This window comes from Halichoeres trimaculatus, unplaced genomic scaffold (genome assembly GCF_033239565.1).
Source record: "Halichoeres trimaculatus isolate MK-OKI-2021-1 unplaced genomic scaffold, fHalTri1.1 fHalTri1_scaffold_19, whole genome shotgun sequence".
Lineage (NCBI taxonomy): Eukaryota > Metazoa > Chordata > Actinopteri > Labriformes > Labridae > Halichoeres > Halichoeres trimaculatus.
The window spans coordinates 3,859,787-3,875,917 of record NW_027437197.1 but is presented as its reverse complement, the minus strand read 5'-3'; the positions used below and the strand labels follow the sequence as shown (position 1 = coordinate 3,875,917).

Genomic DNA, 16,131 nt, shown 5'->3' with positions numbered 1-16,131 from the left:
AGTTCATGTGGTCAGTGTTCAGCCTTCAGGTCATCTGGGCTGTGACTCAATCTGAAACTCTCACTCTCACTCATGCCGCCCTCCTGCTTCCTCATTTATGACGGTCTATTCTGACATTCTGACAGCATGAAGCCTTAGTCAGCTCAGGGTCTTGGGGTAAAATAAAACACCACATTCTTCATCACAAAACTAAGCAATCCCTTCTGACCTGTGAGCAATCACCACCTGGTTTCAGAATTACATAAATATTTGGTCACACTCCAGCATTGTCATTTTTCCAAATCCTCATGCTAAAAGATTTCCGGCCTGACTCATCATGTTTGCTACATGGGGGGTAATTTCTTTATCTGGACTTCGAGACTTCTCCATTTTCCCTGGAGCATGATGCAATGCAAACAATAGCTGGAGCTGGAAACACACACACACACACACACCGACAGAGTCATTCGAAAGCCCTGAATAAGCTGAGTGAGTAAACCGATGATGAAGAGATAAGTCATTTTGCGATTTGTCTGCTGACTCATCATGATTTTAATGTCAGCGTTTTCTTCCATTGTTAGAGATTTGCTCGTGGTTTCCTGTGGTTGATTTATTGTTTTCTAATGGTCAACGGTCTTAACACTAAGAGGAAAGACTTCCATGGCAAAAACACCACATACAAAGTCCTTGACGTATTCCTGTGATGAGAAACCGTCTCCAGAAAAAATATCCGAGAAGCTCTTTGGCACAGGAGCATTTAAGGTAAGCTGAGTTTCACTGGGAATGTGAGAGCTATTGTTCGGGATTTCAGTGGAAAAAAACCTGATCCCGACTACTTAAGGCCACTCAAGAAAACTCTTGAGTACAGTGCAGCCAAGTTTGCCGTCACCACACTGACAGACAGCAGCCTCTCTCTCTGAAGTTTCTGTTTCACTCTTCCTGCAGCTGTGCTGCTTCCTTCCCACTCCTGTCCACTGACTCAGTACGCCCCTGGATCTCTGGACTTTCCTCTTGCATACTCACCTGCTTTGCCCTGATCCCTGGTTTCCTCCTTGCCAAAGAAACTCCTACACAGTAATTTTAAAGTTTCCTGTACATGCTTCCCCAGTGTCAGTCATATTCGACCACTCCTGCCCAACAGTTTAATCACTGCGACTTTATGGTGGCTGATGTGGATGAGGGATCTGCAAGAATCCAACAATCTTTATTAGGAAAACTTGATGCAAATGCCAAAATGATGCATAAAATCCCAAATACTTCACAGTGGGCTTCAAAATGACACTGTTCTGAGTAAACATCCTGCAAATACATGACGATGTGAAGCTAAAAACCCGGAAAAGCAGACAACTAGAACATACTGGGCTCTAATTTTGTGGCACAGCGCAGGGGGTGCAAGCCTGGTGCACCCTGCGCAGTGTTAATTTTGTGCTGTGCACCCCCGTGCGCTGCCAATTTGCCAATTTGGTAGACCGTCTGCGCAGAGATGGGTGTGACGGCACACCAGGGGGAGGTGTCAGCAGATTCATGTTGGCACAGTGACAATTTCGTGCCAAAAAGTGCGCTGAAATCATTTTCTCGGAGAGCATGAACTAGAGGTAGACCGATATATCGGCCGGCCGATATATCGGGCCGATATTTGGACATTTGTCTCTATCGGCCATCGGCCGTATTTTCTTTTAAAAAGACGATTTTTGATCCGTTGTATAAAATGACACAATTTTTGATCAGGCACATAAAAAATGAGCACCTCAAACTTGTGGAACCACTTGGATACATTACATACTTTTGTTCAAATTATATTAATAAGTTTAAATTTCTTTTTTGACATTTCAAGAAGAGTGTGAATGTTTACTACTGCTTGTTACATTGTGTGTTTACTCAGACAAAATATTTCATTGTTTTGAAAGCTGAATAAATGTTCAGAGGACTGGACACGACTTGTTGTAATAGATTTCTTTTAGTTGCGCAGAAATTGCTGCGTTTCACAAAAATGTGATAAATATATATTTATTTAACAATCGGCCTGAATATCAAATTGGAAAAATCGGCTATGCATATCGGCATCGGCTGCCCAAATTTGGAAAGCATCGGCATCGGCCCCCAAAAAACCCATATCGGTCAACCTCTAGCATGAACAACACCAGCTACGGCAACAACAACAAGTGCTCATGCAGAGAAGTAACGCTTGCATGAGCACTTATTGACGTGGAATCCGCCTCAGAGCAGAACCAGACGGGCAATTCGACGACAGTTTTGCGTTGTCATGTAAATGCACAAGCCTATGTAAAATACGATGTGTAAACAGTGATACATGTTTTGATGCCGACGCCAAGACGATACGGGGCCATCCTCGTGTGAAGAGGGCCTAAGATCAATGTGGATTCCTGCAGCAGACAGAGAGGTATGAAGAGTACCCCAGGGGGTGTTGACAGACCTTTTCTTTGCAAATAAAATAAAACCTTCCACAACAATCCTCAAATTACCGACCCATACCGTCCCACTTTTTGGTACCCTTCTGTTGGGGTGCCAGACATACTGATCCAACAACAGAAGGTGGAGATAGAAACACTGCAGGCTGTTGATTTGTGGAAAGAATCGTCACTTCCTGTGCAACAGGCTTCACTACTCCGACCTGTACCAAACTGCACTGATCCTAACCTGACCACTTGGTGGAAACAGGGCTTAAATGACTCATTACCAAACCATATAATGAGTACAGTGTTTGACAAGGGCGGTGTTAGACAACCATGACCTCGGGTCTATTAGGTCAAGATAAGACTATGAGTATGAGGATGTGTCAGTGTTTCTGCTGGGAAACCTGAGAAATCACACCTAGGGCATGAAGAAACACTGTGGAGAGGGCACCATATAACAATAGAGAGTAATGTTCAAGTTGGCTCTGTTGGTAAAATGAAATCTAAAACTTTAATTCCCAGGAAATTTGAGCGATTAAGAGGAGTTTGTTCTCGCCTAAGATCAGGAACGAGAAATGTTCTGTTGATCTGTGAAAGGAGGAAGAGGGATGTTAGTTTCGAGGATCCACCCATCCTTAGAGGCCTAAGCCCCAGTTTATAGTGAGAGCTCTGGGGATGGGTATTGATAGGATTTTATTAGGGATGGACCAACTGTTGTCGGGGCCGATTATCGGGGCTGATATTTGGCATTTTGAAGCATATCAGCATCTGTCTTTGATTAATCCGACGGCCTCTAAGAAACTAATTTAAAACTGTGTTGATGCGGCTCTGATGCAGTCACTCTGCTGTCTGCAGTCACTTTTCAGTCCCCAGCACTGTCCCACCCACAGTACCATCTGATTGGTTACAAGCAGAGCCATGGCTTGGGAAACAGCCAATCAGCAGTGCAGTTATTACAGTTATTGCAGTTACATCGAAACTTTGGAAACTTTATTTACTGTAGAAAACTTTAGCTATTTGTTTTTTAAAGTTTTCATTTAACTCTATAAAGCATGCAGCTGAGCCTGGGGGCCGTTGAGTGTAGTTCAGAGTTGGAGTTTGTATTGTTCAAAATTTTGACACCAATATTTGCACTTTGACTGCAAATATCGGTTATCGACCTCCTTGACTACAAATAATCCGTATCGGTATCTGCCCGGAAAAATCCATATCTTTCTATCTCTAGATTTTATTGAGTCTGCTTTTCCATCTGATTCTTTATCGATTCCCTTGTCAATTCCTCTTGTGCCTTTTTTATGTAGAAAAAGTAGCTTTAAAGTTTTTTTTTTTTGGGGGGGGGGGGGGGGGGGGGGGGGGGGAGTTATTCCCGTGTGTTCACAAATGTTTCAACCTGTTGGTGGTGCTGCCACCCTTGTATGATATCACAGCGTTGCACGAGTTGCACAAGTTGCACAAGTTGCGCTTAGCGTTGTTAATGTTCTTTTGATAAAGTGAAGCCAAGCTTTGATCGCTTCGATCTCTCCGCCCTTGTCTTGGAAATTCTGCTGCTGACTGACAAGTTATACGTAAGATCCGGACGCTCCTGCATATTGTGAAGGATGAACAAGGGAATTGTGAAGCATAAATGCTAATGATGTCCATGGATCGAACCATTTCTTATCAACTCTTAACACAAACCGGTTATCAACACCCATCTCTACTTGAAGCCAAACCTGGAAAGTTTTCCGTGCTAAATACTGACGCACATACAGGCACAGGTGGGATTAGATTACACCGGCTTCTTTCCCTCTTTCAAGACAAAACCCACTGGATCTTTTTCCTGCATACATGCAACACAAACAACAACCTTTTGACACTGTACTTTAATTAAAAAATAATAATAACACATAAAACTAAATAAATTATTAGCATACTTTAAAACTTCTCTGTCAGAAAAACTGTGGAACATAACTGGTACTTTTCCAGGTAATGATCCAATATCTCCACCAACCGTTTGAACACAATGAGAAATATCCTCTGGGTGATGCAATCGGTCTTGTTTGTTTGCAAAAAGTCTGACATTTTGTAATCCAAAGGGAAATTCATTCATGCTTTTAGCTGCAGTCTGGTCCCCACATGTTCAGACATCCCTCCAGAAATCTTCCCACTACGTTCAGACCACAGCCGTACGTTTCCCTGCAGGCACTGCCGGCATGAGATACCTCAGATTCTTCCATAGATTTCTGTTTGAGTGTGATTTACTGAGTTTTTGGTTTCCAGCTGTGGGTTTCCTCCACTTCAGCGCTCCTTGTTTCCTCTTGATGTAGCGCAGAGACTCTGGTAAGAGGCTGTAATCCACTGGACCATCTGGAAGAAGAGAAGACAGAGTCAACCAGAGCTGGAAATCAGTGTGTCAGATGCTTTGACATCTGTATTTTATCAAATCTTTAAGATAATAGTTTCATTTTTTTTTAATACTACAAGACCTTCTAAGTCCCAGCAGGTGTCATCCTCACCTATTTCCACCAGAATCACTCGCTGGCTGTTCTGCGTCAGAGCATCGTACAGACCGATTTTATGCTCGTAGCACAGCTGGCTCAAATTGTCACTTATGGGAACTTCTTCCTGTTTGATGTCGCTGCAGGATTTCGCCACAGGGGAAAGGAGGATGATAAATCTGCGACACTGGCTTAGCGTAGCAGCTATTGCATCATGCACCGCTGTAAGAGAAGAAAAGGACGTTATTATGGGATTAGACTTATTCTGCATTCAAGCTGCAGCAGGAAACAGTCACGGCTGTTTTACGTAAGCAATATTCACAAGAACCACACATCAACATAGTGTTTGCACCATTGACTGTATTTAGAGTTGACAGCGTGGCTCTGCCATTTACCATTGGAGCAGAGCCAGGTGACAAAAGTAATTATGTTTTTTCTTTCTAATCTCTTCTTGTTTCTCCCCCCGACATATTTTACAACCCCCTAAAAAGATACTCAAGAGCGGCAGTTGTCAGTCTAAAGCAGGGCCGGCCTATGGCATAGGCAGTTACGGCAAATGCTAGGGCCGCCAGCAATTATGGGGGGGCCAGCGCAGCTATCTTTTTTTGTATAAAAGAATTTCCAGACATATATTCAGTAATGTTACAAAAGAATCCTGCAAAACATGACAAAAACCTAAAAAAGGCTGTATTTTCCTGCACTTGGCTTGACCCTGAAGGCTGCATGATCACAACATCAACACCGCTCCTCCTCACCTGCTCATTCCTGGACGAGATGGACAGGCAGTTTATGCTGCTTTAATAAAACTGACCAACAGTACGCTAAATAACAAGTACCATGTCAAAAAAGCCAAAGCCTTCAGGAGCCCAAGGGGGGAAAGAGAAGAAGAGAGGAGGAGGAGAAATGCTATAAAGACAGAGGTATGAGCATGATGTTATTTAAAAGTTTTACTCACAGTTATGCTAGCTTGTTTTCAGTTGGTAGTCGCGTTTGACTGTGAAAGTCCTACCTTCTTATAAAGTTAACATCAGTGATTTTCACTACTTTTTAATCAGGTAAACAAACATTTTTATGCATGTAGATAAAATAACCAGGTATAGAATTATAGTTTTTTCTTTTTTAAGGCAGGTATCGTTAGAGTCCTGCTTCTTATTAACATCGTTGTGCACTTAGTAAGCTAACATTTGGCTACTTTCAAATACAAATGTTGTAATAAATAGTTTGAAGCACACTTTTCCTGCTGCTCTGATGCAGATAAAACATACCTAGGAACCTCTGGAATTAACTTTTCAAACGTTTGCTTTATTATCAATAAATATTCACTACTGCTAACTTGACTGATATATGTGACTAACTTGATTTCTTATCTATTGTATATTGTTACAGGTTCCTTGTTTTTTTAATTTTGTATTTTTTATATTTGATTAAAATGTTTATTTGCCGGTTTTTCTTTTATAAAAATAAAATCACTAAAACGTAGCTCTGCATGATAGTTTTATTTAAGTATGAAAAATGGTTATTGGTGCTGGAGTACAAGGGGCACCAGATGAAATCTTGCCCAGGGCACCAAATTGTTTAGAGCCGGCTCTGGTTTAAAGTGATGTAAAGCCTCGTTTTTTAACCTCTTATAACTAATGAAAAAGACACTTCTTAGAAAAAAAGAGGACTTGAACACAAGGAGGCCAAATTTTATCTTTAAATCACATGAGAAACATTTCTACCAGGTGTATTAATTTTTTAAAGTTTGACCACAGCCCATCTGGAATGACTGGGGAGATGAATTTTCTGACTGATACTGCAGCCAGCCACCAGGGGGAGCAGTTTTCATGGCGGCCTCACATCAAGCCCAGCAAGTTGATGTCCATTTTTGTTTTGCAGACTATGGTTTATGATGTAAATGTGAATGATAAATTAAGTGCTGTAGGATACAAGCGTTTTGGGGGAAGCTTTGAAAAGGAGGGTTGAGGTGTGCTTCTGCTTCTGCTCCTGCTTCTGCTAAAAGCTCCACTCAATCATACTTGAGGTCAAAATATAGATACTTCAGTATAAAATCATGCCTCTTGCAGTTAGTTTTGCTTAATTATGTGAGCTACAGAGAGCCCTGAATGTAAAAGCCATCCCAGACTGGGCTGTCAGATCATAATATATGGGTGTTTAATAGGCGTATGTCGTTTTTGGATGAGCTGGGAGTAGGAGCTTGGGCATGAATAGGCTTAGCGTTGGTTTCTGACCTTCTCCTGGGCAGTCGTCTCGCCCTCGGATGTACAGGGAGTAGCCGTGTTTCTTCTCCAGCTCCTCTGGCAAAATCTGCAGGGCGAATTTTTCCATCTCTGCTGAATTCACCTTTTCCGGATGGAGGAAACTCACATAGGCGTCATAGAGCTTCCCATCTGGATCTGAGAAAAAAAAAGATTTCTGTTTCATTTCTTTGGTTTCATTTTGTCAGGCTTTTGGTTGGGATTAATGCGTCATCTTTGTTCCTTTGTATCTTTCAAGCAAAATTCATCGGAGGGTAAAGCTTTGAGTTTCGTTGTTATGCGGTGGAGCAAACATGAGGGTTCCTGGCAGCTCCACTCAACAGAGAACAAACTCCCCTTACTGAGAAAAACATTCACCTCGCTTTTTGATAAAATGCCCTGACAGCTTCCTGTAAGCCAGCACCAGTTCCACTTTAAAGAAGATGAAAGCTACAGCCAGGAGTAGCACGGTCAGCGGGGTGAGGATGCAGAGAGCGACGCTGACATAGAGGGCGGTTTGGTCCACTGCAGGAAGGAGGAGGAGGAGGAGGAGGAAACAGATCAAAATCTGTCATTTGTTCACGCAGATAAACAATTCTTTAGTTCTTTTTCCTGTAACAAGTATTTCTCCTACATCAGAGCTCCATCATGCTTTTAGGGCCTCACCTGCTCTCTGACTGTGTTCATTCTTTGGCTGAAATCAGTGCTTTTATTGGAGCGTCCTGCTCGTCACTGATCATTTTTAGGAAAACGCAAAGAGCAGAGTTTGAAATACCTTCTTGTAGCTTCACAAAGCTGACTTTCACATCCGCCTCAGTCGTCACGTGGCAGCCGATGGGGACGTTCAGGAACCACCGGAGGACTTTGGAGATGTACAGAGTGGACTCACAGTACACCCGACCACTGTCATGACATCTAAAACACACAGATCAGTCCATCAGTTGACCAGCGGACCAACACCGCATCAATTAATCAGTTTATAAAAAGAGCTCCCTTCAGGTATTCCTGTTTATTTTGTTTACTATAAATAAAAAAAACCTTTCTGAGCAACAGTGACAGGCTGCCTGACAAATGCTGTTTATAGACTTCCAGTCTTAAGTGGACTCTTCCCTTCAAGTGTGTTTGTTCCCATCTGGTTCTGTTTACTCCTCTTACATGTTGTTGTGCAGGCTGAAATGCTTTTATGGAAAATATAAACTCACTACGTGCAAGCTGAAACGCTTTAACGCCAAGTATGAACTCACTGTGTCCCGGACTCCTTGAACACCTCGTAGTTCTCAGCAAAATCCCCGTCAACAGTCCAGTACATAAAAGTGTCGTTGTCCTCGCTGAAGCCGATGTGGGCGAAACACTTCAGCTCAGCTCTCTGACCTGTTCATCGGAGGAGTTCATTAAAAGAAAGCAGCTTCTAGTCTGTTCATGTGCTCAGTATTAGCCCAACTTACTTAAAATACAGACTTTTCACATGGACCCTGCTTTGATAAAAGATAATTAAATCCATATCTTCTTAATGTTTGTTTTTTTTATGTATCAACAGAGTTATCACACTGCTGACACATCTAAATCATATGATGCTGGACAAAGGGAGAGAAATTGTAGAGTACACTTGTTGCCACACGGTGGCGCCAGTGTGTCACCGTATTACCTCAGTCAATTCATGAACCTAATTAAGAAAAAGGATCTGGGCCCTGCTCTCAGAGGATAAAAAGGATTTTTGGAGCTTCTCACTGTACATTATGCTTAAAACATTAATTATTGTCCCTTATTCTCTTATTTTATACTTTATATTTCTTGACTGATTTAAATCTTTTATCCTATTCTTATTAAAGGGAAAAACTCCTTTAGTTACATGTTCTAATCCTGCACCAGGGACGGTGCCAGGATTTCAGTTCTGGGTGGGCCAGACAAATTTTTAGCTGGGCCTCAAGTTACAAAAAAATGTACGTTATTAATTTAATTAAAAAAAAGACTGGCAATATACCCAACTGTGGTTTTAAAGTGGATTTAAATGCTTTTTTTCACCTGTATTATAAGCTGCAAGACCAAGGACATAAAGTTACAGTTTAATGAAATAAATAAATAAACAAAAATCTACTGTCTTTCCCAAAATAATAGTCTGAACCTGCCCACATGAAGCTAAATGTTTCATATAAAAAAAAAAAATTCCAGCAGGCTAAAAAACATGGCTTTTTAAACCAATTTAAAAATATACAAATTATTAGAAAAGTTTAGGGTGGGCCTAGGACTTTTGGGCCCACCCATCACACCGCCCCTGTCCTACATGTTACAAAAACAGCCAGCAGAATAAAGTAAAAATCACACCCCCATAGATGACATGAAGTAATATCTCGGCTAACACATGTACAGTGTGCAGGGCTTTCAGCTGCTTGTACTCACCCACTTCGACCAAGACCACTTCCTGATGAGGAATAACAACCACCGGCTCAAGATCGACTGTATCTAGAATCAAAAAGCATAACATTCAGAAAAAAGATTGAAAACAAACAAACAAGTATAGTAGCATATTCATTAATCTCATTCAATAAACAGGACCCAACCTGGTGAAACAGATTAAACTGGGTCATACCTTTGTTCGTGGTTAGCTTGATGCTGCGTGCAGAGGTGTACTTCTTGCCATCCAAACTTAAATCCACCAGGCAGGTGTAAATCCCAGCATCCTCCTTTGTGGCTGATTGCAATCTCATGGCGCCATTCTCATGCACATAGATGGGCTCCCCCTGCCGAGTCACAGGGCTGCAGTCCTACACAGAAACACACACACTGTTGACATTTTTGCACTGAAAGACAATAAAAATAAATCAAAGTTGAACACTTTGCCCTGTTACACTTCTAAGTGCTGTTTTTTAAGTAGTTGGATGAAATGGAGCTAGGTGGATACCTTCAACCAGCGTACATTCCTTGTGTTATTCAGTCCAAAGATCTCTTGCTGTTTACAAGGAAGACTGTAAGTGACTCCCTCGGGGATGGATAATATCTCTGGTGGATCAGGGCACTCTGTGCTGGACACTGAAACCCCAAATGTAATCCCATAGGATCTAGTTTCATCTCTAAAGAGAAGAAAACAGAAAGTGAGACGGCTATAGGGAAGACCTGCCTGTGAATTAATGACCTTAAACTCTACTTTCATTAAGAGAAGTTACCATGACGTTCAAATTAATAAGAAGGAAAGTCAAAAATAATTTCAAAAGGGAAGTGATTTGAAATATTTTTGACAATACAGCTGCTTACTTTACCTTTTCTCACATGTGTAGGATCCATGATGAGACACCTGCACAGGTAGAAACCACAGTAACCCATCCCTCACTTCCACTCCTGCAGGCAAACTCAGGTTATTACTCCCCTCTCTGCTCCAGGTGATGTTGTCAAGAGGATCAGCGTTAAGACACCTCAGCAGGAAGAGATGCCCAGCACTCACATGGTAGATCTCTACCTCCCCGCTGTGGTCTGGGTGTGTCATTGCAAAGAGAGTAAAAGTCATTCTCCATTAGAAAACGCACTGATCCTAAAAGTTTTATCTCTGAGCTGTATGCTGGAACAGAAGTTGAAGTGAAGTCTCCCTGACCCACCAGTCCGTTTCTGAGACGGATTTTTAAAGTCAAACGGTAAACAAATCCATATTGGAAGTAGCGGGGGCTTCGAGTTCGGCTATTGGCTTCCGTCAGTCACGTGAGCTGAGCTGTGTCTCTGATTGGGCGAGCTCGCGAGCTTACTCTCTTCTAAACTGCGTAGTTAGAAAAAAATCACCCCGTACAGTGTGTGTCGAAAGAGTAATTAGCGATTCAGACAGGAGACGTTTTATTAACCAGGCCGTAAATATGTTTGTTTTGGCTGTGAAAACGGCTTTTATTTTACATTTTTGCTTCGTGCGTATGTGACTTCCGGTGCTTCCAGAGCCCGCCTCAAGCGGACACTCGAAAAACAGCAGGTTTAGCTAGCAGACGGCCCGCAGCAGGTGAGATAACCGTTTTAACCTGACATATTCCGTTAGCTCGAACGTTGTTTAATTGACGCAGTAAAGAAAACAAAATCTTTCATAAAAACAACACACCTGTAAAAAAAGCAACAATCCCTTGACAGAGCAGGTACATTTTCTATTTTCTATTTTGTGTTTAAGTTCTGTTCTAGTTTATGCAGTCTCTTGATTTTTATCCCACTATTTGTTGTCATGTATTGTATCAGGGCCACAGTATGTTGTCATGTTCTTGTTGTATACTATTTTTAGAGTGACCACACGTTGCCAAATCATGACATTTTATCAGACAGTGAAAGAGTTAATTACAATACCAGTTGAATGCATGGGCTAGGATGCTTTTTAATTCATTTTTGCAAAAATTATGAGCATTTAACTGGTGTATTGCATTGATAGTAATTGGCTGGTATGACATTTATGTTTATAATTTTTTATCACTACAACAATTGCATCAACTTTCTGTTTTTTTTTTTTGCACAACAGCTACAGATGACCTCATTTTTCTTATTTTGTGTATGATAGCATTCACAAGGGATGTTGCAATTTTTCAAAATCTTATGAAACAATAATATTACAACTCCAGGATGATGGAGATGCACTCTGCTTGCATTAACTAGCTTTTTCAAAGTTTTAAAGAGCTGTCGATAGTGTTAGATTTTAGAATAGTTGTGATGGTAATTTAGACAGTATGATCTTTTTAGCCCCAGCTCTGTTACAGTAAATGCTGTGAATGTTTCATGGCCTGACTGGATTTTTTCCTTGTATCTTCTACCGTCTTTTCAGGTTGATGACTGGACAGTGATGTTTGCTCCCTGTCTGTTATCAGCTACTTGGAAAAGTTTATTGCCGTTGAAAGCTGGAGACTGAAAATTAAAGCTGAAGTACTATCAGCGCAATATCCTGACTTTGGTGTGCAGCAACTGGTTCAGTAGGTCAACTTGATGTTTGTACAAGTAGAAACATTGTTTACCATCCCACCCATTTTTTTAAATTTAAGGGATGACACTTTTCTGCCAATTCACCCCATCAACCTTGGATTTCATATTCTGGACATGACTGGTGACCATTTTTAGAAAGTACCATCATTTAAACATCATCTCGGACTATGTTCACTTCCACAGTCTATCATGTTTTTCTTAAAGAACGGCTTCATACATTTTTCTCTGCACCCAGCTGCGGTACAAGCTTTAAAAAATATGTGAAGTCTTGATTAAGCTTAGACTCTTAGACATTTCGTAGCTTCAGCCTCCTGTTTAAGCTTCTTTTTATTGTGTAACCTCCTGCAGAGCGTATAGTTTCCTCTGTGAAGCCAAGTGCACCGTTTCCTCTGTGCAGCTGAATGCTGTTGTAATGGATTTCCTGATGTCTTAACCATAAAAGAGTGAGGGTTGCTGTTTGCAGTAGTTGATCTGTTTGGTAACAAAGGGGGCAGGTGCTTTGTGTGTTCCCGTCAGCCGGATGTGTCTTTGTTGCACTGTGGTCGTAAAACTGTTTTATGTGTCAGTATCACTTTGTTTGGAGAGATATAAAAGTCATAGATTAAATGAAGTGGTCAGTTAAACTTCAAAACGTTATTATTTATCTGCCAATGCTTCCTTGAGCTTAGCTCCTTGGTAGCAATACACAAGTTCCTGTAAGATGTGATTTTAAGTGACCACCTGCTTAAAAACACTTGATAATAAAAAAGTTCATATTAAATCCTTCACAAATTGACTGTACAGCTACACTTGAACATTTAAAAGAGGCCCAGGAAATTAATTGAAGAAGGCTCTGGATTATTGATACAATTCTAAATTTTACTTTCGTTGAGGACCTCACCGGCCTCTCTGGCACATTTGCTCTGGTCTTGTCCAAGCGTCGCCACCTACTGCATCAAGATAATCCAAAGTTTGTCTGAGATTTTCCAGAAACATTTCAAACCAGACCCAGTTCTTGCAATGTCTAGGGTTTTGGGGTCAGCTGCTATGGAGCTGACCTAACAAAACAAACCGCCTGTTTCTCAAGCTTAAACGAATGATGTGATGAGTATTACAACAAGAAAAATAAAACTTACTTTGAGAAACAAGTTAAATTACTTAAATATTGTAATTGCACGCCGTGCGACTTGGAAAAATAAATGTTTTTTAATTCTGCAACGTTTCGGTCCAAGACCTTCATCAGGCAAACAATTGGATTATTAGATGATGAAGGACCGAAACTTAGCAGAATTAAAAAAAATATATTTTTTGCACCTCCAACGCACTTTTCCTAAAAAATATTTAAAAAATAGATGTGGGTTAAAATAGATCTGCGAAGAAATTTTCCTTTTGTAGATTCCTTAAATATGGCATCCATTTATGGACAGCTTTACCAAGAACAACCCCATGAAAAAATAATAATTTAGCAAAATCCAGAGTACTTGACGTCCTCCAGGTTGTATCATTATTCCTTTTTCAATCTCTTTTTTTTTTTTTTTTTTTTTTTTTTTTTGGTATTTTATTTGATTTCACTTCAGTTTTTTGAATCTTATCTTTTTAGTTATTATCTTTTGTTTTTTATTTGTGTTGGTTTGAGGTATGGTTAAATATGTCTCCTATTTTATTTCATCTGTATTTGAAAAAGGAATACAGGAGTTAAATATTTTAATAAAAAGAATGTTTATAAAAGTTTTAATTAAGACCCCATTATCGCCCTATTGGTCTCTACAATTTGTTGTTGCTTTGCAGCTCTTTCTTGATAATATAATTATTTTGGCAGAAGCATAATAAGGGTAAAGATAACAGCAGCAGTAACGTGGCTGTCTGTGCCCTCACTTCACTCATGTCTCCTTATTTAATTTCAGGTCAGTTTCAGCTGGATTTGTGCCTCATTGTCTGTGAAACCTGAGACTGTTATGAGGATATGAAGACATTTTTACGAAGGCTTAAAACCACAAGCTGTGAGTAACATTATAACAGCACTAACAATAGATAACGGCTGGATGTTTTCTGTCAAGGCTTAACAGAAGTTAGTCTAGCATGAAGAAGCTTAAAATCACTGCAGGTGTCTCTGACTGTCTTAATAAAAGGTGTGAAGGAATGAAGGGAATAAGCAGAAAAACCAGTTTAGCAACTCAAACCTAATGCTCTTACTTTCAGTTCATTGTTTGACAAATGTGGTTTCCTTCAGTTCATGTCTCATGGGTTTTATTTTTCAATAACTTACATTTCAGAAACCTGAGACTCCCAATTCCAAACAACAACTTTGTGATAAAAAAAATAAGTCTCTCTGGCAGTGAGAGTCTGGGTTTGAAAACACCTACAAAAGAAGTGTTTGTCAGTCTGTAAAATGTCAAAAAGAAGTGATCAGTACTCACTGTGTGCTGCTGTAAATCCCAGAGACAAGAGTGCAGTCAGAAAGAAGACCCAGCCTGCTGCTTCCATGCTCCTTAATTCAGTAAAAAGATCAGATTCATTACATTTACAACCTGCATGATCTCTCAGACGTCTGGCTCACGTTCTCAGCCGCACTGAGCGTGCAATAAATAAGAGCTTCAGATATTTCCTCATGAGCAAACTGCTCCCATTAAAAGGAAGTGAAAGAGTTCAAACAAGGCTGGGAGCAAACACTCCAAGAAAAAACCCAGGAAGTTCCACTGATTGGCTGTTAGCTGGAAAAGGAGCTCTGTCTCTCAGGCTTTATCTCTATGTTTATCTGTACCCTTATCTTTCTATCTTCATGACCTGATTCAGCAGCTTTGTCACTCATTACAGTACTCTAATCTGATGATATTTCTACAATATCATTCTCACATTAAGTCATACTCTGCTTATCTTCTCATATGTTGTCTGATAATCCTCATAGTGTACAGTTGTTTAACTCACCTTGATCAGACCTGAGAGTCAAACCCAGCGGTGTGTTACTTCTGATGGGCTGAAGGGTTTTTCCCACCTCCTACCTTCACATCACTTTATACCAGTAACCTCTGGTGAAATTTCCACTCGACGTCGGAACAAAGAGCTCCCACTCTGCATTAGTGCTCTGCAATGATTCAACCCCTCCTCAGTTGAGCTTGTTCATAACGTCGGCCACTTGACCTCGATTGCTTCAGAGCTTCAGAGTGTGACTTTCCCCCTCACTGAAGACCTCATGTTGGTGTTTCACATGCACCTGTTGAAACACAGTTTAAATAAGTGGATCCAAACACACATGCTCTTAAAGATGAACAGTCTGTGACGTGATTGGTTCACACTGTTTGAGGTGAAACTAACAGGTAAAAGCCACAAAAGACGTCTTTCTCTAACAGTGTGCTTACCTGATGAATGAGTGTATGACTTATCTCTTCGACTGCTGCTTTCTGTGGCTGCGATTTTCTCACAGCTTTAATTTTTAATTCACAGCTTGATTGTTTTAAAATATTAAACTTAGACCCTCCCCCCCCTCAGTATGTCCTATAAAGAGTCAAGTAAGAAGTAATACACATTTATATTTTACTGGCTTAAACACGATAAATCAATAGAAACTAGTGCTGGGGCCATATGCTTTCCTCCAGATTCAATTCTTTTACGATTTTTAGAGTGTCGATTCAATTGAAACTGTGATTTGTCAATCTCCTTGATTCCAGTTTTTAGGGATGGGTACTGAATTATGTACTTCTATTTCTACTACTTGGCATCGACCAAATTCCATCTGTTGTACCAAGTACCAATTCACGTACAATCAAAAGATACCATGTTTAGGTACCTAAACACATCCTTGTGACTGTAAAGCCGCGTTTCCACCAAGCAGTCCGGTTCGGTTCGGTTTGTCACGGTTTGGCTCAGTTAAGCCTGATCCCTCTCATGGCAGGTAGCGTGTAAGCCAGACGCTGAAAGCCGCAGCTGTTAAACAATGGCGTGACTCCGTAGCAGCACAGCACAGTTTACCCCACTAATAAACCCAACGGAGAAGAAAATGCGAACCACAAAGTGCAATAAAGCTTTGTTTCAGATAAAACTGTGTGCCGCTGTCGGAGTAAGTGACGATTCTTTTGACCAATCAACGGTCTGCAGTGTTGTAGCTCCACCAGCCAAGAG

General features: G+C 40.7%; 1 protein-coding gene across 1 annotated transcript; it reads right to left on the bottom strand.

Moving 5' to 3' along the window:
* Positions 1-4,254: 4,254 nt before the first annotated feature.
* Positions 4,255-14,615, bottom strand: il1rl2 (interleukin 1 receptor-like 2). The gene is made up of 11 exons (XM_074695156.1): positions 14,433-14,615; positions 10,362-10,572; positions 10,007-10,175; positions 9,695-9,869; positions 9,505-9,567; positions 8,352-8,478; positions 7,883-8,022; positions 7,486-7,632; positions 7,102-7,266; positions 4,889-5,092; positions 4,255-4,739 (listed from the first exon to the last, which is right to left on the bottom strand). Exons 1-11 carry the CDS (start codon positions 14,497-14,499, stop codon positions 4,546-4,548), a joined length of 1,662 nt encoding a protein of 553 aa, XP_074551257.1. The 5' UTR covers positions 14,500-14,615; the 3' UTR covers positions 4,255-4,545.
* Between the last annotated feature and the right edge of the window lie 1,516 nt (positions 14,616-16,131).